This window comes from Loxodonta africana, chromosome 9 (genome assembly GCF_030014295.1).
Source record: "Loxodonta africana isolate mLoxAfr1 chromosome 9, mLoxAfr1.hap2, whole genome shotgun sequence".
In the NCBI taxonomy this organism is placed as follows: domain Eukaryota; kingdom Metazoa; phylum Chordata; class Mammalia; order Proboscidea; family Elephantidae; genus Loxodonta; species Loxodonta africana.
The window spans coordinates 77,629,107-77,652,082 of NC_087350.1; the positions used below are offsets into that span (position 1 = coordinate 77,629,107).

At 46.1% G+C, this 22,976-nt stretch overlaps 1 protein-coding gene across 1 annotated transcript in view; it reads right to left on the reverse strand.

The window, feature by feature from the left end:
* COL15A1 (collagen type XV alpha 1 chain) overlaps positions 1 to 22,976 on the reverse strand; it is a 116,900-nt gene that overhangs the window by 7,076 nt on the left and 86,848 nt on the right. Inside the window, exons 22-34 of the mRNA XM_010587804.3 lie at positions 17,385 to 17,447; positions 14,680 to 14,748; positions 14,535 to 14,570; positions 13,672 to 13,725; positions 13,524 to 13,583; positions 11,970 to 12,038; positions 11,795 to 11,836; positions 9,319 to 9,364; positions 7,037 to 7,117; positions 6,317 to 6,366; positions 6,094 to 6,195; positions 4,043 to 4,187; positions 1,519 to 1,583 (exon numbers count right to left, since the gene is read on the reverse strand). Of these exons, the coding sequence (XP_010586106.2) occupies positions 1,519 to 1,583; positions 4,043 to 4,187; positions 6,094 to 6,195; positions 6,317 to 6,366; positions 7,037 to 7,117; positions 9,319 to 9,364; positions 11,795 to 11,836; positions 11,970 to 12,038; positions 13,524 to 13,583; positions 13,672 to 13,725; positions 14,535 to 14,570; positions 14,680 to 14,748; positions 17,385 to 17,447 (882 nt within the window). The remainder of the gene's footprint in view (positions 1 to 1,518; positions 1,584 to 4,042; positions 4,188 to 6,093; positions 6,196 to 6,316; positions 6,367 to 7,036; positions 7,118 to 9,318; positions 9,365 to 11,794; positions 11,837 to 11,969; positions 12,039 to 13,523; positions 13,584 to 13,671; positions 13,726 to 14,534; positions 14,571 to 14,679; positions 14,749 to 17,384; positions 17,448 to 22,976) is intronic.

Consider the following 22,976-nt stretch of genomic DNA (forward strand, 5'->3'; position numbering starts at 1 on the left):
TTGTAAAGTCAACAATGAGCCATTCCCTCATACTCTATCAAAAGGCTTACTTATTGTGCCCCGTGGAGATACATGACTTCATTAATAGTCAAAGGGTGTTCTTTTTGATGAAACAAAACCATATATTGCTTTGAAACACAAGTCTAAACTATAAAGAATTTAACAAATTACAACAGAAAAGGGTATTTCTTGAGTACAAGGACACTTAAATAGTGTAAGCAGGGCTGTCTGTTGGGTTTCGCATTAGCAAAATCACCGGGAAGTGCTACCCCTTGCATTTTTTCAGCTGCTCAGTGACACTAACGTTTTTAAATGATGCTATCTTGTGCTGTTCTTAAATGGTTTCCAATTTGTTTTCATTTGGACAGAAATGAAATAAATATAAAATAAGAAATGCAAGCAAGTGAGCAACTTATGCTTGGGTCTTGAAATCTTGTGCCTAGCTGGGTAGTTACAATGTTACATACAGGATAGAAAACGGTGGTCTGCAATTTCTCTGTCTAGAAAACCGCCAAAGTTAGACAGTCATCTTGGAATTTTAGAAGAAGACATAAACTAAAAAAACCAAACCCATTGCCATCGAGTCAATTCCAACTCAAAGCGACCTCATAGTGTTTCTTAGGCCATAAATCTCTATGGAAGCAGACTGCCACGCCTTTCCCCCACGGAGCTGTTGGTGCTTTCAAACCTTTCGGCTAGCAATTGATAAAAATCTATTAAATAGCATCAAATCTCAAAGATGTAGCAGCCAAAAGAGGCATTTTCTTCTTTCATTTCAACTCAGATTCTAAAAAAATTAATTTTCAATTAGCCTTAAATGACTTTGTGAATCCAAATGGCTGAGAAATTCTCCCAAAGTGGCCACGTATCAAAATTCTACCATCTGCTGGAGAGCTCTTCTTTTGGCAGTCAAATTTTGACTAAAATCCAGCAAAGACGGAGGAGTGTTCCTAGGACGCCTGATCTCCTTGTGAGGTATTTGTCCACCTTTTGTGCATTATTGTATTTTCTTAGCACTCAATGGCAATGGGTTTCTGCCCTGCCCAGTGATCTGCAGGGTAACGAATGTGCGAGCAACATGCTTTGACGGAATAGAGAAGGCTGGCCAGCACAAGGACCAGCACAAGAACACTTGTGTTTATAATTTTTGATGTAATATGATTGGTTCTTATTATAGCTTAGTCAATTAAGGATTAGAAGGATGGAACTTAAATAATAAATGATTGTTTTTTCTGTATCTTATTACTTTGTTAAGTCAACTGAATAAATAATGAACACTGCTTGCAGTATTTAAACATCTTCGTACTCATAAAATATTTCCTTGTTTTAATTAACCCGTAAGCCATAATTAGATTTGTCTCTCAAAGTAATACATAGTTTTGTTTTATCTACCAGTTCTATTTTCATGGAGGCCTTATTCCAAAATAAAACACGTGCCAGCTGTGAACACTACAGCCAGAGTTTTAAGTAATTTCATCCAAAGCAGAATGGAAAATACACATTGGTACCAATACTGACCAGGTTTCTGGTTCCCGGAAGCCCTGGTTGTCCTGGAGGACCCGGCGGGCCTGGGAGGGCCACAGCTAAGACAAAGAAGAAAGGGGAAGTTAGAAAACACACTTGTTGAAAAATGCAGAGAGGAGTGTTCATAACCCCTCTCACAGTGCTGCCAAGCATTCCACACTAACTGCATCTTGGATGCTCTGGGTCCAGCATGTGACCCAGGTTGCAATGATTGATTCGGGGAACACCTGGGATTCTTGACTGAAGCCCTGGATCAATCAAGCCATGCCTAGAACTTTTCAGTTTTATAAGTGAATAAACTCCTTTCACTGTTGTTTGTATAAGCCAGTTGGAGTTTTCTGTCATTTGCATCCACAAATGTCCTGACCGATACAACATACTTCACCCAAAAGACAACCATATGACAGAAGAAGCAGGCTCTGAAAGAGGAGAAGGTGTTAGGCTTCAGAAGGAGGGCAGGACAGTGCTGTGACAGGAGCCCTGACCTTGGGGCCAGGAGACATGGATTCAGGTCACTGGTTTGTCAATTCCTAGCTGTGAAAATGGAGAAAAGATTGAAGTTGTCAAGGATTTCATTTTACTTGGGTCCACAATCAATGCCCATGGAAGCAGTAGTCAAGAAATCAAAAGACTCATTGCATTGAGCAAATCTGTTGCAAAAGACCTCTTTAAAGTGTTAAAAAGCAATGAGTTTGTTTTGTTTTAGGGAGCGGTTATGTTTTTGTTCTTCTACTTTTCTAACTCTATCATCCTACCCCACACCCCTCTCATTCCCACCCCAAAATTGTGAAGTTCTTGGCAGAGTTAAGGATGTTTTTACAACTCCCAGAATTACTGTATGGAATTTTTCAGGTCGTTCCATGCAAGTCTGCAGTTCCTACGAAGGACTTGAAAAATCTACATGTAGGTGATGAATGTCTAGGGGAATAGAGGGTTAAATGACTTAGGTTTGGATTCTAGTCATGCCACTTACTAGTGTTTGTGGCCTTGACCAAATCACTTAACCTCTCTGAACTTCAGTGTTTTCATCCATTAAATGAGTTTGATAGTATATCCATTTCATCTCCCCCACTACAGTTGTCGTGAAGGCTACACGAGATGATGGACAAGTGAGTGTTCTGTAAACTGTGAATTGCTGTATATTATGTGAGGGGCAACCCTTACTCAGTAAAAAGAAGTGTCCTGGGTCTCCCTATTCTAGTGTTACTATGGACTACAAATTTTCTACATCCTGACCACATCCTATAATATCCTTCCACTTTCTGTAATGTCCCTCCACTTCCTGAAATGCCTACTCATCCTTCAAGTCTCTGTGGGCACCTGTGGTTTTATCTGTCCTGTACCCTTCATCTTTGCAGGATCAATATCCTCATTCCCTTCTCTTGGGATTTCCTCTTTCTACAATCATTTGGTTTCAGAAGGAGCTGCCATGTTTTTATGTGATCCTATCTCCTCTACCTCCTGTCACATTATTGGCCCAAGGTTGGGCACCTGGTCCAAGACAGGCCAATGAGAAGACTTACTTCCCCTACCTCAGGGCTTTTCCAACTAAAATTGAGAAAGACAATCAAGGTTTCTAGCTGATGGCAGAAACTGTAAATTGTAGGTAGCCATATTTCCCACCATGCAGCAGATGTGGTCTCTGGTGAGGAAATACAAAGCTGCCAAACAGACAAAAGCCAAGATCAGAAATGGTGAGAGAGTCCTCGCAGCAGGTGAGTTCCTGAGGACCAGTTGCAGGTCTGCCCCTCTCACAAATTGATTGTTCATCCCCTTCGTCCCATCCAGTACATTTTCCTTTGGTTTGATCTAGTTTGATTTAGGTTTTGGTCACTTATAGCCAAAAAATCCATTACTAAGTCAAAGCTCCAGCCCCCCAGCTTCTGTAAAACTCTCCTTAATACTGCAAACACTGTGGACTGCAGGTCTCCCTTTTCTGTAACTTCCACCACACCAGGCTCAGGCCAATCCAAACAAACAATCAAAAATGCTTACTGGTGCTATTATTGCTACTAGTATTATTATTTTCCAGCTACACTGATTTGGGTCCTAATCTTGTGGGTGCCACTTATTAACTGTGTGACCTTCGAAAGGTTTTTAGGTGTTTTTGAGTCTCGCTTTCCTCATCTGTAAAATGAGGTTTCTAATATATTCCTTGAAGGACTATTGTAACAATTTAATAAAATAATGTAGTAGAGTGACCAGCTGAGCACCTAACGCTAGGTAAACATTCAATAAATGGGGATTTCCTTCTATCTCACCCATATTACATTTGAGAAACTGAGGCTCAGAGAGGTGATGAAATTTTCATAACAAGAATCAATGCTGGTCCCTAATCCACACGCTTGACTGTCAAATCCCTAAGGCCCAGGCATTGACAAAGCTGCTCAGAAGGAAATACCCAGGACACAGACCTCTGTTAGTGCGGTTTACCAAAAGCTCTAAGAAGCCACCCAGAAGTGGTGACCCTGAACACAGGAAGGACAGCATGAGTGAGGGGCCAGCTCATAGTACCAACCTGCTCCCAGGATAGCTGGAGGTCCTGGTGGCCCCGGGGGTCCTGGTGGCCCAGGGGTGCCAGGTCTTCCAAAGCCAGGTGGCCCAGGCAGCCCAGGAGCACCCGGGGGTCCTTGAGGCCCGATGATCGTTTCTCCTTTCTGGCCCTATTAAGGCAAGTACACGGTCACAGAAGAGAGAAAGCAACATAAATCACTACAAGTCCATTCAACTCCTTTAATAAAGACATCTGTTTGGACCTCTTGGTTAAGTCATCCAGGCTGTGCTCACCCCACCCACCATCTTCCACCCTATCTAGTTGGTCTCTCGATTGTTCAGATTCCCCCACATCCAGCCTTATCTCTTCACTACAACACCACCATCCTAAGATCAGGCCCTCAGAAATGCTTTTCTTTAAGAGTTACTCTTTCCTCTGATCATATATATATATGCCATGCTATTTGTAGAAAATTTAGAAAATGCAAAAAAAGAATGATAAGGAAAAGTGAAAAGATTTAGAGTCAACACTCTGAGGAAATTTCTATTAACATTTTGATGTTTCTTCCAGTCTTGTTTTTCCAAGGCTTTCATTTGTGCAATTTTCACACAATTGAGATCATAGTGTATACACATTTTCATATTCTGCCTTTTTAACATCACTGGTATTCCCAATCATTAAATACTCTTCACAATCAGCATTTTAGTGGCATATTATATGCCTTTTTTTTTTTTTTTTTTTTTGCCTCTATTAAACAATCCTCTGGACATCTAGGTTTTTCTAAAGGTTCCATTCTGCCATTCAACCAATGGATGGAAGAACAGGCTTTTCTTACATAAGCTCCATCAGGGAGCAGTATAGTGCACTAGGTAATAGCCCAGGTGTGGATCCTGATCCTATCCTTTCTTACTCTATGGTATTGGTCATGCTACTGATCCTCAGTAAGCCTCAGTTTCCTCCTCTGTAAATGGGAATAATGATGGTAACAACCTCACAGGATTATTATGAAGATAAAATGAGATAATTACATACTTGGTATAGAGATAAAATGCATACTTAGTATAATGTCCAATATCCAGTAAGAAGTCAGTAAAAACCAGCTGTTGCTATCATTATTCTCAGTACTGGGATCAACTCAAGGTGGTGCAAGACCTAAAGAGCAGCAGCCCCCCTCATTGTGTTGAATGACACAGACAGCCCTGGAGTCAGAGGCCCCTTGGAGATCATCTAGTCTAGCCTTTGCATTTTACAAATGAAGAAACAGACCTAGAAAGAGGAAAGAACTTGCCTAAGGCCACAAGGTGAATTAAAAGCAGAGCTGGAAATAGCACCAACACCTGTCTCCTGGCTTTGCTGATTCTACCTTTATGGTGAGCTCTGGGACCAGAATTTGGTGCTGGTCCCTGAGGGTCAATAATTGGATTACATTTTCTTTGGGGACACAGCTTGATTTTCTCTCATGTGGCCTGGAGAAACCTCATATCTTACACCAAACCTGTCTAGGCGCTACTTTCTTGATATGATTTCAGAAAGGTCAAATAAAAACTTAGTTACCGTCAAGTTGATTCCGACTCATGGTGCCTCATGTGTGTCAGAGTAGAACTGTGCTCTATAGGGTTTTTAATGGCTGATTTTTCAGAATTTGGCAGCCAGGTCTTTCTTCTGAGGCACCTCTAAGCAGACTCAAAACTCTAACCTTTCAGATCAAATAGCTCCTCTAAAAATACCTCCCCACTTCCCATTCTGCCTCTGTTATCTCATGTGTCCATCACTGGTATGTAACTCCTTTATGTTGAGTGGGTTTCCCACCATTTACATGAATAAGACAGTGCGGTTAATGGCCTGGAGTTACCTGAACATATAAAGTCTTGGCCAGCTCCCTTTCTTCCATGGGCCTCAGCCAAGGTCACCATCAATAAACAAGTATGGGGAAGAGCTGGTCAATGCCCAAGTCCTGCCTTCAGCTTGTAGTACTATGACTGACCCTTAACTCTCCAACTGCCTAATCTTATTGAGAACTTTCAGGGAAAGCCATAACTCCTTGAGGAAGACGGCTGGGAGGGATTACTACTCACAACCAGTCCAGGACTTCCTGGCAGGCCCGGAGGCCCAGACACAAAGAAATTGCCATTAGAGTCTCCTTTTTCGCCTTTGAAGCCCCTGTCTCCATTCTCTCCCTGGAAGCAGAGAACATAGGACTATTTTAGTAATTTAGTAATTTTAGGGATGAAGTTGGTTTCCGACATAAGCCCAAGAATTTGGAAACACTGGCCAAATGTTTAGTAGAGAAATACTCACCTTCAAACTGTTCAGAAAATGTCTCAGATAAGTTGGATCAACTGGAGGACCTAAAAAAGAAATGCTTCATAAAATTCACAATCATAATTTCAGAAATTTAAAAATAAAAGTCTCCCAGTTGGCAGCCACTGTTATATGCTACAGAAAGTAAACTAGGTTTGTCTAATTGAGTGATCACTGACTTGGAATCAGAAGTGAGTCCCTAGTCCCAGTATTCCACTTACAAGGTTGGAAGAACACCAACTGTGCAGCAACTCACCTCCCCCAAGCACTTGTGAGAAGCACTGTTTCCACAGATCTGGGACTATATCACTCCCTTCTCCTGAACTCTTTATATGGGAATGGGGCACAGAAAGGAACCTTTCAGAGACCAGCATTTGAGGAGTTACCACCTTTCCCCACTATGGTGTGTGAGGTGGACACTAGATCAGACAGACAGGATACCCCTTTGCATTTCTGGTACCTGAGACACTGTGGGATCTCGAGCAAGTCCCTGGCCCACTTTGGGCCTCATTTCACATATGAAACATGAAGGAACAGGACTTCTGGTCTCTCTTGATAACCTTCTACCTTGGACACTCCACGCCCATAACTGGGTCTCTCTAGAACTCAATGGAGCTTGAGGTCAGGGTTGAAATGTAATCAGTCTTACTCTCTGGCTCTGTTACATTTCTCAGGAACAAAACCCAAAGGCAAGATCTGGAACAAGAGCTGGGTTACCTGGTGGTCCCTGGGCTCCCTGGTCACCCTTTTCTCCTTTTGAGCCAGGAAGACCCCAGGAACCTTTTTCTCCTTTAACACCTGCCAAAAAACACACACACTTAAAAAAAAAAAAAAAAAAGATTGTAGAAAATCACCATTCCATATAAAACTTTTCTGAGACAATTTTCAAGATAAGCCCTTCAGCAAAGTCCACTCAAACAAACAAAGGCCTATTGAGGAGTCACTAGGTATAAAATCCTTTGCTTAATGATGGGGAGAGCAGAGGCAGATACGTCAGACACAGTTCCTGACCTTGAAAAGCTTGGTTTCGTTGGGGAGCCAGACAGAGCTAATGATAATGCAAGGCGAGATGAAATAAGTGCTATCATTAAGATACCAACTGTGCATCATGGGAGCCCAGCAGAAGCTACAATTAACTCTCACACGGAGGGCTTCATGAATGTAGGCTAAGGCTCAATCCCAGGTCGGCTTTCCACCTCATCTTATCCATGCCTGTGCAGCATGGTAGTGTAAGGGGAGAAGAGGAATCTTTTGAGTTGGTGACTAGGGCTCGCAAAGGACAACTGAGTATTCCACTTACAATGTTGGAAGAACACCAAGTGTACAGTGACCCACCTCTCCACAGTGCTTATAAGAAACTCCTTTTTCACAGAACTGAAGCTACAGCCACTCCCTTCTCCCCCAGCTCTTTATGTGGGAGTGGGGTACAGAAGGGAGCCTCTCAGGAGACCAGCATCTGGCAAGGGAAGCTACCCCCTTTCTGTACCACAGTGGATGGGATGGATACTAGCCCAGACAGACAGAACATCTCTTCAAATTCCTGGTTCCCAAGAGGTGTGAAAGAGCAACCTCTGAAGCCTAGAGATGGGGGTAGACAGGGTAGATGAGGTTTGTAGGCTCAGGATTTTCAATATGGGAGAAGGAAGGTGAGCATCAGAGGCATGTGGTATGGTGCTGCTGTCCTGGGGTCAGTAGGAAGATGCAATTGCATCTTGCAAGGCCTCACCGATGCTGTGGGAGCTGCTTGAGACTGAGGACCTGATGGTGGGGCCTCCACCACCTACAGTAAGACCCCAGACAGTGGTGACAACCAGAGAGAAGGACAACGAGCTTGCCGATGCAGCTCACCTCAGGGAAGAGTGGTGACCACCCACAGTGAGTAGGAGGACACGGGCTTGGCCGGGGCTGTCACACTCAGAAAGGTCTGTTCCCTCTCCTTCCTCCCACAGAGGCCCCACAGGGAAGGGGAACAACTGGGCATCTGAGAAAGCAAAACCACCTCCATACCCTCCTTTCCAAGGTCCACCTTGCCCCAGAGGAGAAGGGAGAGACTTAAATTGGATCAAGCATGGAGTTTTAAAATAGCCTAGACTTGGGTGTTTGTAACAGAGAGTGACCAAAAACAAAAAAACAAAAACACAGGACCAGATGTCATTAGGGAGACTGCTACCTGACAGCCTGGTGGTAGCAGAGACTAGCCAGAGGTGGGTGTTGTTGGAAAAAGAAGATCTCCTGTCTAAAGCACAGGTATTCAGACTCCTTAACCAAAAGGGGGACAAATGGCCTGGCAAGATATGGGGACCGGGAAGTTAAGAGTGACTGCTCACCTATAGGTTTCTGTCTCATGGCCTATTCCTCTCTGATGTGTTGGGGATAATCTTCAATAGGTCATGCACATACTGACATTTATTAATCAAAACTCCAAGCCAGTGCTTCTCACCCCTGACTGCATACACATCACCTCGGGAGCTTGTTAAAATGCAGATTCTGCATTGCCAACAAGCTCCAAGGTGATGCTGATGCTGCTGGTCCAGGAATCCTCCAAGGCAAAGGTTTTCTGAGCTCCTGTGGCCCTTCCCTGCATTATAGCTCTTGGTCTATTGCATTATAATTGTTTTCTAAATAGTTGGTTTCACCTAAGGGCCTGGGTGGCAGGAACAGGACAGGATTCATGTGTCTCAGCTCAGTACATGGGACAGCCAACAAGCAAGGTGCAGGCATTAGGGAAAGTTTTATGAACCAACTAACAAATGAATTGCTTCCTCCTAACTAGGGGGCTCAGCCAAAGTGTGTAGGATAGATAGATGAGTGACAAAACCAAACAGTTTCCCAACTCCACACCATGACTCAGCTACCACTCCCTCCCCAACCACATGCAGTCAGACCTTCCTGACCACCTACTCTGCACCCAGCACTGGACAAATGGAAACCACCTTCCCTAGGGCTACTAGGGTCAGCAAATGTCCTAGAGAAATATAGATGAAGAAGGGCAGGTGTACCATGGAAGGTGATGAGCTCTGAATTCCCAGGATATGTGGTACCAACCTGAAGAGAAAGAAAGGCAAAGTCATACATTGCAAATCCTGTCCGGTGTCTCCATGCTTATACAGCCACCGTCCCCGGGGTATGCGGCAGGAGGGCCAATGTCATGCAGCCAGGCCTTCCTTTGGATCTGGAGGCCCAGGAAGCCAGAGTGCCCCACCTCTTGCCCTCCCACAGCCCTAGATGCACAGGTATCCCAGGCCTTCAGTTGGAAGGCCCATTATGTAGCTAGACTGGAGTAGACAGAACTGGGTCCTACTGGCCAAAACCTCAGCATAGGGGAAGCCCAAAGCTTTAAGACAACAAATCATGGCAGTGCTGGTTTGGCCAACGATGAGTATCCTTGGACTCCTTTCTCATGGGTTAAGATTGATTCATGTGAGGGGTCAAGTGTCCCAGTGAGTGATGTACCCAGCCATTAGCTTTGCTATTGTATATAGTCAAAGATAAGCATAACGAACAGACACTAACTGCAGTGGTAATTAATATGGGGTTATCATTAGACTTTGGGGGACTCCCCATCCTGGACTCTCCATAAAGTTCCAGGGGTCTGGAGTCCCAGCTGTTGTAGATAATATTCCTTCTCCTTTTTTCCTCACATTCTTGCATTTTCTTATCTTTTAAAACAGAGCCACCTGTAACCTTGCTTATGTAGCCCACCTTCACCTTTTCCCCAGTTGATGTGTACAATCAAAATGATCCCTCTGGCGCCAGCATTCTTCGGTGCTTATGGGTGGAGGGTCACAAGCTGCTCAGGGGTCACAAGAGAAGGTGGGGGGCACAGTAGAAAACTTTCCAGGAAAAACATTTCTAGGTTAAGGATGAAAGTTGCAGCACTGAGCTGTTATCGTGCAGCTATGTTGATAAAGTTCCTCCACTCCACTGTTATGGGGTTGGAAGGGGCTGGCGTGAGAAGGGTGATGTGAAATGCTGGACGAGAGAGGACACATTTCTGTTTCAAAATGTTCACTTGGAAAATCGGTCAGGAAATGTCCGTGCCCCAGGTGCCATGGTGTCTACCCAGGCAACATGAACTGAAAAACTCACCTAAAATACTTTGAGCTTGTCTTTGGCTTCTCTTAAGGTGTCCCATGACCCCTAAAGGCCACCGTTATTGCAGAGGGTCCAGGCATAGGTCATGGTAATTAAGGTGACATTTTTCAAGAACTCTAAAGTTTGTCAAGTGCTGTCACGTGACTGGTCCATTTGCAACCTGAAATCAGGCTAGTTGGGAGGGGCTTTGCCTCTCTGGGCTGCAGTGTTCCCGTCTGCACGTTAAGCAGGTGGGACACAGTCATCTATCAGGATGGTCTCTTGAACCCATCGATGTAAACATGTGAAAGCTCCGTTCTGGGTTGCTGTTGCCCTCATGTTGAGCTGGAAGCCAGGGCATGTTAGTCACTTTCAGCAGGTGGGTCCTGTCCTCTGCCTTCCAGGCCAGAGTTCCCGGCCCCAAGGTGAAGACTCGGCGCCTCTAAGGTCAGACATGGGCGGATGTCTAGGCAAACACTCAGCAGAATTGGATCATCTTAAACCCTCCAACCCAAGCCTCATCATCACCTCCAACAGGCACCAATTTTGTCCACACTTGAAGGAATCTCTCTTGCAAATTGTAATTTGCAAGCTCCTGGGAGCAGAAACCACACCTGTCTAGTTCACCCGTGTCCCTAGTGCCAAGAAAGACTTGGCAATCGGTAGGTGTGCAATACATATTTGTTGGATGAATGGTTCCATGACTAATGCCTGTACACAGAGAGAGGCCCACCCTCCCTAGGTTTTCGCACAGAAGCAGCACTCTGTTTACAAGAGTGAAAACACAGGGACAGTGCCACTGACTGGTTGCAGGACCCTGGCATGTTTTGACCCCCAGGCTCAGAGTATCTGTATCTGCTTGGTGGTAGGAGACCTGGGCTGTCATGTCCCCACTGAGGACCTTGGATAAGCCTGTTAGTTTCTCTGAGTCATAGTTTGTTTCCTCATTATAAAGTGGGACCAGTAATCCCTGCCTTGCAGGGTTGTGTGCTGAGCAGTAACAGGACAACAGGAAGGACAGAGCATGGCCAGTAACAGATTTTAGCTCAAAGTTCCCAATGCAAAGACCAAGTGGGTGGCAGTGCTTCTTTAATGTTCTTCATCTGTATTTTTGAAGGGGTCTATTTCCTCTTTTTTGTGCTGCTCCAAGCATGAGGCCAATGTGGTTACGATAACAAAAGGCTTTTTCAAGTGCTTTAGAAGAAGCATGCTGGCAGTGTGTGCCCACTCAGAAGATCCAGAATGTTTCGCTGCCACAGGTTATTATCTAAAAGCTTCTGTTCACTTAAGGGTCTATACGAAGGTGCTAGAAGACATCAGAGAGGACATTCATGGATAGAAGGGGCTCAAGACAAAGACTGATCTTTTTCTTTCAGTTGCTCTCCAATGCAGTCTACTTACTGGCATTTTGCAATGTGGCCGGGCAGGTATTGGGAAAATGGCCTGTGGGAAACGAGAACAAGAGAGGTGAGGCCATCAGCCCACTCGACCCCAGGACACCAGACTCTAGCTTAGGCCAGCCCAGCGCCCATTTCATGCTTGCCTGCTGAAGTCCCTGCTTGCTCCCCCAACTTACTCCTTTGATGTTAATCACAGCTCCAGGTGGTCCTGGGGGACCTGGAGGACCAGGTAAGCCAGGTGGGCCCTGAGGAAGGAAAGAAAGGTGGTTCTTCAGTCAAGGCAGTGTCAGTGCAGAGGCAACTGCCTCAGCCTCCCTCAGAGCTTGGGAACACAACAAGGAACGCAGGGACTTCCAAAGCCAACCAACTTTTTCCATGAGTAGGCCAGTTCCTCTTGCAGCGCACTTCTACATTCACGACTTTACATTTCACAACAAACCATACACCAGTGAGAACAGCCCAGCAACTATTACCTCTGCTTTACAAATGCAGATAACAAAGCCCAGAAAGGAGAAGCGACCTGCTCAAGTTCACACAGCAATTTAAGGCAGAACCGAGATTGAAACCCAGCTTCTGACTCCCAGAGCAGCGGACAGTCCATACTAGGCGGACGTGTCTCTATCAGCACATCCCGAGTGTGGAGATGGGGTGGGGGTAAGAGTCCCTCATGTGATACAATGCATGTGAGAGTGCCTCATAAAGGCAAGACAGGTCCACTCTTATTACATACTAGAGTCATTTCCAAGGCTGGGTGACTCTGGCCTTAATACCATGCAGCTTCTTCTCCTTCAAACCTGGAGCCCAAGCAGACCCTTGCTGCAGGAGGGGTAGGTTCTGATTAGCAAGCGTGAGGACTCAAGCCCCTGTGGAAGCTCTATTGATCACCCCAAATTAGGGCATTGGTGTATGGTTTACCTAACAGCTCCAGTGGGCCTGATGAGTGTTTGTCAGTCCCCAGTGCTTCACTAAAATTCTATTTCTTGATTTCTGGACATAGCAAGCAGAGGCAGTGCGGTATGAACAGCAGCAGCAGTGGGCCTAGAGCTGTGTTTGCATCTTCATTGGTGGCCAGGGTGGGCACTTAACTTCTCTAGGCCCCAGTTTCCTCTTGTGTAAAACAAGGGCCCCACGGAGTGTCTCATGGGGTAGTTATCATCAAGACTAAGTGACGTACTGTCTTTAAAAGCACTTTGCACTATGTCTGGTATGCAGTAGGTGCTCAGTGAACATTGTTTTCCTTCATCTAGCCCCGGTACCCTGCTGATGCCCCACAGTACTGCCATCTTGTGAGGCCCTGCCTAAGTAGCTGCTGAGCCTTTGATATTCACTTACGAGTATTTATTGAGCACCTACTGATGTATGAAGTCCCTGGGATTGTGCAGAGGGGAGGGGGGCATTTCACCACTAGAGTCAGAAGACCTGGGATTTGAAACAAGATTTCCTGAGTACACCCAGGGCCTCTTTCTACCGCCCTTCCTTGGGTCTCCCCTAAGCTGCTTTAGGTGGCAAGGACCCTCCTGAGAGTGAGCAGAGGACAGGGCTGGGCAAGAGGATCTGTGGAAGTGGCAGTGAGGAGGAAGGAAAGCATTCCTGATCTTTTAGTCTTCAAGCCCTCTCCCTGAACCCAGCCCCTCACCACACCCGCCCCTCTCCACCTTCCTGTGCACACAGGCCTCCCTGCTCCCTGCCACAGGATGGTGTGGGATGGGGGCTATGGTTGTGGCACTCACCGGCATCATGACCCCTCGATCTCCTTTGGAGCCCTTGAGGCCATTCAGTCCTGGGCGACCCTGAAACCCACACAAGACACTTTAGCAAACCCACTGCCTGGCCCATGTGTCCTTCCTTTGCATCCCGTCTGAGGACACTGATACTTACAGGTCGTCCGGGGAGGCCAAATTCTCCTTTATATCCCGGTGGTCCTTTGGGCCCCTATCAGCAGAAAGAATACAGGATTAGGGAAGAATAGAAACTCAAGGTCCATGGAGATGGAGGGTACCCAGCCTGCCTTCATGGGCAGTGGCGATAATGAACCATGGGTAGAAGAAAGGAGGACAAGGACAAATGATGATGTAACCACCTGCCAGCCTCTCTCCTCACAGTTGGAACCTACTTGCTCAATCCCTCACCACACCCCCACCCTCCTGTTGATTCTATCCCCTCCCAGACCTTGGAGCTGTCTCATCAAGACCAACTAAAAAGCAAGAGGTCAGTTGCTCACGGCTTCCACTCCCAGGTAGCCTGATGTTGGGCCAGAGCTTACATGTCCTCAATTCTGAATGATACATCCCTGCCTCACCCCTCGTATCAGCCCTGCCTGAGACTCTACTCCAGGATTTGGTTCCTGCCTTGTTTCCACCTGTCCCTAAGGATCAGAATCTTGTCGTGGTACCCCTGTCCTCCAGCTGAGTCCCTGACCCATGGGCGTAGCCTATTCCAGCACTGGCTGTCTGGATTCACAGGCTTCTAGAGCCACTGCCTGCCTCCAGTCTCCCACAGGAACCCTCGTGCCCTCCGGGCTGGGGATGCACACTACTTGGCGTAAGCTGCCATCAAGGCTGCCCCTCTTCTCAGAATATGTTCCACCTGGGGCCTGGGCCTGCCTACTCCTATAGCTGGGTCTGCACATCACACTACACCCTTTGTATTTTCACAGCTGGGACAAGGAAATCTACCAGGGCCACAGTGTGCCAAATGCTTTGACCCCCAGCCTAGACCTTACTGAGAGACACTCCACTTACCATTGGCCCCGGGGCACCATGCACTCCAGGTTCACCCTAAAATAGGGAGACACATTCTTGTCATTCAGAGGAACACTGTTTGAGGCAGAAAACAGATGGGAAGCTAAAGCAGATGTGTGCCCTCAGTGTCTGAAGACATAATTACCTTTCTCCCCCTCAGCCTTTCCACAGGAATGTCCCCAGTCAAGATGGCGCCCGGCTCTCCCTTCTCACCCTGCAATTCAGAGAACCTTTCAGTGAGGTTGGGTCTCCTCTTCACTATCTTGTCCAGAGGGTCACTAAGGCCTCATACCGTCTATCGCCATGATTTCTCTCGCCTTCATTCAGCCCAACTGTTCAGACACTCCATTCCACTATAGGATGCAGACAACTGCCTAACAGACTGGAGGTCCTTTGAGCTATTCCCTCCATGTGCCATCAGAGTTACTGCCCTAAAGCGCAGGCCATGGTCTTCCATGCCTCTGCATGGCTCCCACTGCTGGCAGATCTACACTCTCACCTTCAGCCCTCCCAGATCCAGCCCCAACGTGGTCCTTTCCACCCTTTCTTGTACAGCATCCATCCAGGAACTTCTTGCTCCCAGTATACTTGATGGCTTGCTTTCCTGACAACTCAACTTGAGGTCTGCTCCTATCAAGAATCCTTATTCTTGTTAAAACAGCTGAAATTGGGAAAGGAGAGGAAGGAATAAACACTAAGGCCTCTCAATGTAGTGGCTTTGCATCTCCATGTGGAACTTTGTTCCCCAAACTCCAGGCTTCTGTGCAAACACTCACTTGGTCAGGCAAAGCTACCCTACTGGTAGGAAATGGGCTGGTGGCAGGGACACAGGGCCCTGCCCGGAATGCTGTCCTCAGCAAAGCCATCTACTATCCCAGGAGCCTTCTGAGAAGATATATGTCCAAAGAACAAGGCCAGGTAGAGAAAACTTTCATATCATTCTCAGGTTTTGGCCCCAAACTTCAATGTGGGCCCCTGGGAAGCTGGGCTGGACCACCATGAAGCCTCCTTTCAACAGGGCTGGGAGCAGCCAGGGCAGTGTTACCAAAGCTGGCAGAGCAGCCTCTTCTGCTCCATCCCCTTAAACCCACACTTGATATTTGGATCTTACCACTCCGCTGGTGAGGAAAGGAGTCCTGAGCACTCCAGCAGCAAGAAGAAGCAAGCACAAAAGCATTAGAGGCAGAGCAAGAGAAAGCGTGTTTGCTGTGACGGCTGGAGCAGAGTTGTCTGGGCGCCCATCCCAGTCTTTCAAGGTGGCAGGAGGTTAGTGGTGGGGGCGGCACACAGGTCCCTCTAGATCCATCTGACTGAGCCGCATGAGAAATAGGGCATTTAAAGCAAGAGCCACTCTTGCTTTCACAAGAGATACATGACTGGGCCTCCTCCCAAGCCAGAGTTGCCCTGGCCCCAACCCCACCTTTCAGGCCCATGGCAACAAAAGCACCCCAAGACACCACCCCCTTGCAGCACCAAACTGAGGCCCCTTTGCCTGGCACAAAGAACCCTCCACCTTCTGGAATTGTGGTCCTACAGGCATTGGAGCCCCTCTCCTCCTCCTTGGGGGACAGTGGTGGAATGGTGGGGGGGGGAGGAGGAAGGATAGAAGCCTCATGCTCTCTTCTCTCAGAGAGCACACCCACCCTCTTTGACTCCCCAGACTCTCCTTGCAAAATGCTCCAACTGGCTTTGTACAAGCCCCTATCACAGCAGTGAACATGTTCCCTGTTGGGTCTTTGGATGCCTGCTCCCCATATCTTATTTTTATATCCCTAAAGCCTAGTATAGGAAACTGGCTAGCATACCTTAGGGAACCAGCAGACAGATGAATAGATGGATGAATAAATGGATGGACAGATGAGTAAATGAATATAACCCCAAGTCTTTTATGTCTGTTTGTAGATATCACCCCTTCCCTTATCTATAAAAACCAACCATGAAGTCAATTCAAAGAGACAAATGTGGAAAGGTACAAAGAAAGTCCTTGAGAGCTCTCAAGGAGTGCTCTGCATGCTAAATGCTTATTCCAAGGATTTTGAACCAAGATGCCATTCAACTGCAAAATGCCCCAATTTATAATTTCTAAGAATTATCATTCTTTTCATTCACTAATGATATATTCTCTCATTCAGTAAATGTTTTGAGTGCCATTTGTGTGCCAGGCCCAATTAAGTACTAGAGTTATACAGGAGAAACTGGCATGAGGCTTGCCCTCAGAGACTGTACATTCTAATGGGGGTACCCAAAAGTCAGTTAAAGCATAAAACCAAAAAAAAAAAACAAAAAACCTAACCCACTGCCTTCAAGTTGATTCTGACTCATAGTGACCTTATAGGACAGAGTAGAACTGCCCCATAGGGTTTCCATAGAGTAGCTAGTGGATTCGAACTGCCAGTCTTTTTGGTTAGCAGCTGAGCTCTTAACCACTGCGCCATGAGGGCTCCAGACAAAGCATAGCATGTGTGATAACACTTTCAAGGGAATGTTGGGTTGAGTTTTCTTCCCAAACTATGACGAAAATCAATTTCACCACCCATAGCCCACCCACATCATGGAAGAACTTTGAAATTATAAAAATTAACATCTGGCAAGTGGCTGCTAATGGGTATGGGGTTTCTTCTGGGGACAATAAAAATTTCCTGGAATTAGATAGTGGCGATGGTTGCACAACCTTGTGAATATACTGAAAACCACTCAATCGTACACTTCAAAAGTATGAAGTTACGTATGAAAATTGTATCTTAATGTATAATAACACTCACAAAAAAGTTAACAGCTACTTTCAGCCAATTGGAAATGTTCAGCAAATTCTGGAGCACAATCCCACTCAGATACCTGGGCCCCTCTTACCTGCTCTCCCTTGAGTCCTGGAAATCCAGGTATGCCAGTGTCACCTTTTGGTCCTCTAGGGCCCTGGAAGGAATTGTTGGAGGGTTTTTTGTTGTTGTTGTTGTTTGTTAAGATTAAAATGCTTTAATCAATCAGAAATACTTTTTTCCTGGAAAGTAGAATACAGAGCGCCATTCCCCAGCTAGGTGGAAATCACAATTAGCCATGGTATTTTCCTAATTTTAAGTGGTCCAGAAATTATGGTCTGGTAGAAAGAAAACAGCTCAGAGCATTAGGAGGCCTGCAGGCTCCACACCTCTTTGACCTTCAGTTTCCTCTATCTGGGTTCTGTGGAAACAGCCTTTAACTGGTCTTGCCGCCTCTGCTCACACTGCTCTTCCAGGCCATCCTGCAGCCTCAACTCATTCATCTTCCCTGACTGCTCCTCCTTCTCCAGTTCCCCACTGTCTGTGGGATGGGATTCAAGTGTCCTAGCCTGACATCCCAAGCCCACCCCAGCAAGGCCTCAGCAGCTCATCTTCCATGCTGCCTCACACCACCAGGGGTGATTCCTTTCCCTTTAACCCTCTGCAGTCCCCACTGCCTCTGCACCTCTGCCCCACCACCCCCCCCCAAAACCATGCATGCCCATCCACCCCTCTCTGCAGACCCAAACCCCACATCCCCTTTAGATCTCCCAGTCAGAGGTGACCTCAACCCCAACAGACACTAAATGTCTGTGACAGTGACTCGCATAATAATGACTTCCACCCAAAAAAGGCACTTCAACCCTTCCCTGCCATTTAACTTTTCACAAGTTCCTGTCTTGTCTCCTGGGTTAAAGAGTGAGTTACCCATTAGAGCAGTAGCTTTCAGATATTTGTTATTACTATTTTTTTAATAGTGAAACTCATTGCTTTTCTTTTTTTTTCCAGATAAAGTCTTAAATGGAAGCCCAATATATAAAGTATGTCAAAAGGGAGATTCCTTTATTGGAAGGCTGTGGCCTGGATTCTGCTTGCTCAACCCCCTCCTTACTCCCTGTAGTGGCCTTGGAGGCTCTTCCGAGGAGCCTGGGGCTCCCTCAGGAACACAGAACCACTCATTTATAGGAAAATGTTTTCTGGAACATGCTCCAGGTCATGCAGCAGCCAAGTTGGGGCTGGAGCCCAGAGGCCTGACTGCTTCTCTTCCTAACACCAGGGCCTTCTCTGTGGCTGCCACTCTCTTCTCTGTCTTTTAATGTCTGGTTTGTGTGTATTTTTAGTATTATCATAGGACAGAGTCCTTTAGAAAATGTACCAAGTTCAAAAAAGCATAAAGAAAAGGAAGTCACTTATAAATCCACGATCAAGAACTAACTTCTATTATATTTTTGACACATTTCCTTCATTTTTTCTGGAAGCAGAAGCTGTCACTTGTTAGCATTCAGTCTTTCAGAGGGAGCCCCAGAGTTACTCATTCAGTGTCTTAGAGAAATACTGCAGGTCCCACCCAGGGGCCAGGTAGGTGGGCTTAAGCAAAGGCTCAAACTTTTAGATAAAACTTTTACAAAGAAAGGCATTTTCACCTTTCATGGTGGAAGCCCTACAGTGGTGACACAGACTATTAATTATTGGAGTTCTACTCCATGGCCCACCTCCTTTCCCTGCTCCCTACCACCACCACTCTATCCTTTTGGGGACTTTGATGGACTTTATCTACTTGAAATACTTGACTCATCCACTTGCATTTGTAGAAAGTCAACCGCTGCTCAGGCTTCAGTTGGCTCCGGGTTAGAGAAAGACCCAACCCTCCAGAAGCTGATCACAAAGGACAAGGGCACAAATAACTATAATTCAAGACAGAAAAGAACCACAGGAAAGGTGAAAACAAAGCCTCATGGGATTCAAAAAAAAGGATCAAAAAGGCAGGGGCAATGAGGAAGGTTACATGGACAAAATGGAGCTAGACCTTGGGCACGCAGAGATGGAAGAAAACAGTATTCCAGGTGGAAGGAAAAGAATTGGCAAAGATGTGGAAGTAGCAAAGCCATGGGCACAGATGGAAGGGAGCTACCGGGTACTTACTGGAAATCCTAGCAGTTCAGGCACGTCCTCTGGCCCCGTGACACACCAAAGGCAAAGTAGGCCAGATTAGAGGCAGCCTTTCCAGAGCCACAGCAGGAACACTGGTCTACGCCCTCCTGGTACCTTCCAAATATCCTAAACATTTTCCCACAAGCAGGGCTCACTAGCTCATTGTGCAGAGGAAGATTTTGAGGCCCGAGAGGGAAAGAAACCTGTGCAGAGTCACACAGCTAGTTGGGGCCAGAGTCAGAAGTTTCTCAGGCACCTAGAGCCTTGGCTGCCCCCAGCCAGAACTCTCTCAATTTTACGTGGCAGCATTCTCTGTGAAATCACAGATGAGGTGTTGTATTTGGGGGTGGAAGTGGGAACATGTTTGTAGGACTCTTCTTTCTTCTCATAGGAGCCAGAAGGTTTCCCTCCATACATTCGAAAGTCACTGGGACACAGAGTTTGTGGTTCATTCCTTCCTGCCAGCCCCAGGTACCTGCAGCTATTAAAGGCTTAAGAATATGGCACAATACAGAGAGGGATCTAACTAGATATCAGAAGTTTCCCAACATACCATGTATGCGGGGAGGCAGGGGAGCATAAGGGTGCCAGCCAGGACTAGAGCCCTCTCCGACAGGGAACTGCCCCAGAGTAGGAAAAACCATGAGAAACCAACTAGGGATAGAGGGGGATGCTGAGGGCCTGGATTTGCCCAACTGAAGGACAGTAAGTCGACCTGCTCTGAGCTGGAAAGGAAGGACGCTCTCAGGGTGACTATGGCAGTGCAGGCAACCAGGGCCCAGGGACTATTGGATCAGAGATGCCAATCTTCATTTTTAAGCTTGTCTGTGTTTTGCTTCAGTATCAATCTGCCTATCACCCTAAACTTCCAACACAGTTTTGTGAAAACAAAGACCTTCTGTGCGTGAACTTTTATTTGTGGGTTGGTTTATTTTAGAGTGTGATTAGTGGGTGGTTTTGAAGATAGGAAGACAACCACAAACAGAGATCACTCAGCAGAAGTAGAAACTTGGCGCCAGACGAGCCTCGCAGATATGTGCAGAAATCTTGGAGAGGGCGCTGGACTTCCCCTTAGCATGGGTGGGGCTTTGGGCCAGTATTATTGTGATCTGCAGGATTGGGTGGCCCCAGCAGACATCCGGATTGTACAGTTGTGGAAGGATAAGCCTCATTGGCTTGTGCCATGTGCCTCAGTTTACAAAAGGAGTTTCACACTTGTCACCTCTTATAAGCTGCCCCAAAGTCTGGCGAGATATTGCCAGAGAGCAGAACCAGAGGCTCATAGTGGTGCGTGGTGGAGCTGGGGCTCGACTCCAAGCATCCCAAAGCCAGAGCTCTTTCCGCTTTCCCCAGCTGCCACCCAGCAGGTGCTGGAAGACGCAGGGTGGCTTTATTGCACAGACTAGAAGAGGAAGCTTCCTTCTCCTAAGTCCTGTCTTACGATGGACCAACATTGTGGACTTGAACAAATTATTGAACTTCTTTATGTGTTAGTTGCCTGATCTCTTAAAATGGGGCTCAAAAGACCAAGGCAAGTCAAGTTCCCTCCCTGGGCCTCAGTTTCCCCATTAGGACAATGATAGATCTTTCAAGGCTATTTCTGAGCTGTGAAATGAGGAGATGCAAATAAAAGCAGGTCAAAAGCATTTCACAAATGGGAGCTCCTAAAAATCAAACACTTATGTTCATCAAAGTACTTCACCAAAAGAGCAAAAAGACAACCTATGGACCAGGAAAAAAGCTTTCTGTCTAAGAGGGCTGTAGTCCTCAATGGCATTCTTATACTTCCCTGCCTGACCGCATGCACAGTATGTTGGGAAACTTGTGATATCTAGTTAGATCCCTCTCTATATTGTGCCAAATTCATTCGATCAGGGTCTAATCTCTAAAATCTACAAGATGCTGCAAAACTTCAACAACAAAAAGACAAGTAACCCAATTAAAAAAGGGGCAAAGGAGATGAACAGACCCTTCACCAAAGAAGACATTCAGACAGCTAATAGATACATGACGAAATGCTCATGATCGTTAGCTATTACCTGTACCCGTACCTGTTGCCGTCGAGTCGATTCCGACTCATAGCGACGCTATAGGACAGAGTAGAACCGCCCCATAGAGTTTCCAGGGAGCGCTTGGCAGATTTGAAATGCTGACCTTTAGGTTAGCAGCTGTAGCACTTAACCACTACGCCACCAGGGTTTCCCGTTAGCTATTAGAGAAATGCAAATCAAAACTACAATGAGATACCATCTCATCCCAACCAGGCTAGCACTAATCCAAAAAACACAAAATAATAAATGTTGGAGAGGTTGTGGAGAGACTGGAACACTTATACACTGCTGGTGGGAATGTAAAATGATGCAACCACTTTGGAAATCGATTTGGCGCTTCCTTAAAAAGCTAGAAATAGAACTACCATATGATCCAGCAATCCCACTCCTTGGAATATATACTAGAGAAATAAGAGTCATCACATGAATAGATATATGCATATCCATGTTCATTGCAGCAATGTTCACAATAGCAAAAAATGGAAACTACCTAGGTGCCCATCAACGGACAAATGGTAAACAAATTACAGTATATTTACACAATGGAATACTACACAACGATAAAGAGCAATGGTGAATCAGCAAAACATCTCACAACATGGATGAATCTGGAAGGCATTATGCTGAGTGAAATTAGACAGTCACAAAATGGCAAATATTGTATGAGAAGGGCAAATATTGTATGAGACCACTATTATAAGAACTCAAGAAGGTTTAAACATAGAAGAAAACATTCTTTGATGGTTACGAGGGTGGGGAGGGAGGAAGAGGGGCATTCACTAACTAGATAAAAAAATAGTAGACAAGAATTATCTTAGGTGAAGGGAAGGACAGCACATAATACAGGGGAAGTCAGAACAACTGGACTAAACCAAAAGCTGAGAAGTTTCCTGAACACAACCAAATATTTTGAGGGACAGAGTAGCAGGGGTAGGGGTCTGGGGACCATGGTTTCTGGAGACATTTTGGTCAATTGGCATAACAATGTGTATTAAGAAAACGTTCCGCATCCCACTTTGGTGAGTGGTGTCTGGGGTCTTAAAAGCTTTTGAAAGGCCATCTAAGATCCAACAATTGGTCCCAACCCACCTGGAGCAAAGAAGAATGAAGAACACCAAAAACACAAGGAAAATACTAGCCCTAGAGACAAAAGGGCCACATAAACCTGAGACCAGAAGAACTAGGTGGTGCCGGGCTACCACCAATGACCACCCTGACAGGGAACACAACAGAGAGTCCCTGAATGAGCAGGAGAAAAGTGGGGTGCAGAACTCAAATTCACGTAGAAAGACCAGACTTAATGGTCTGACTGAGACTAGAGGAACCCCAGAAGACATGGCCCCTGGGCTCTCTGTTATCCCAGAACTAAAACCATTCCTGAAGCCAACTCTTCAGACAAAAATTAGACTGCACTATAAAACAAAATAATACTTGTAAAGAGTGTACTTCTTCCCACTTTGGTGAGTGGCGTTTGGGGTCTTAAA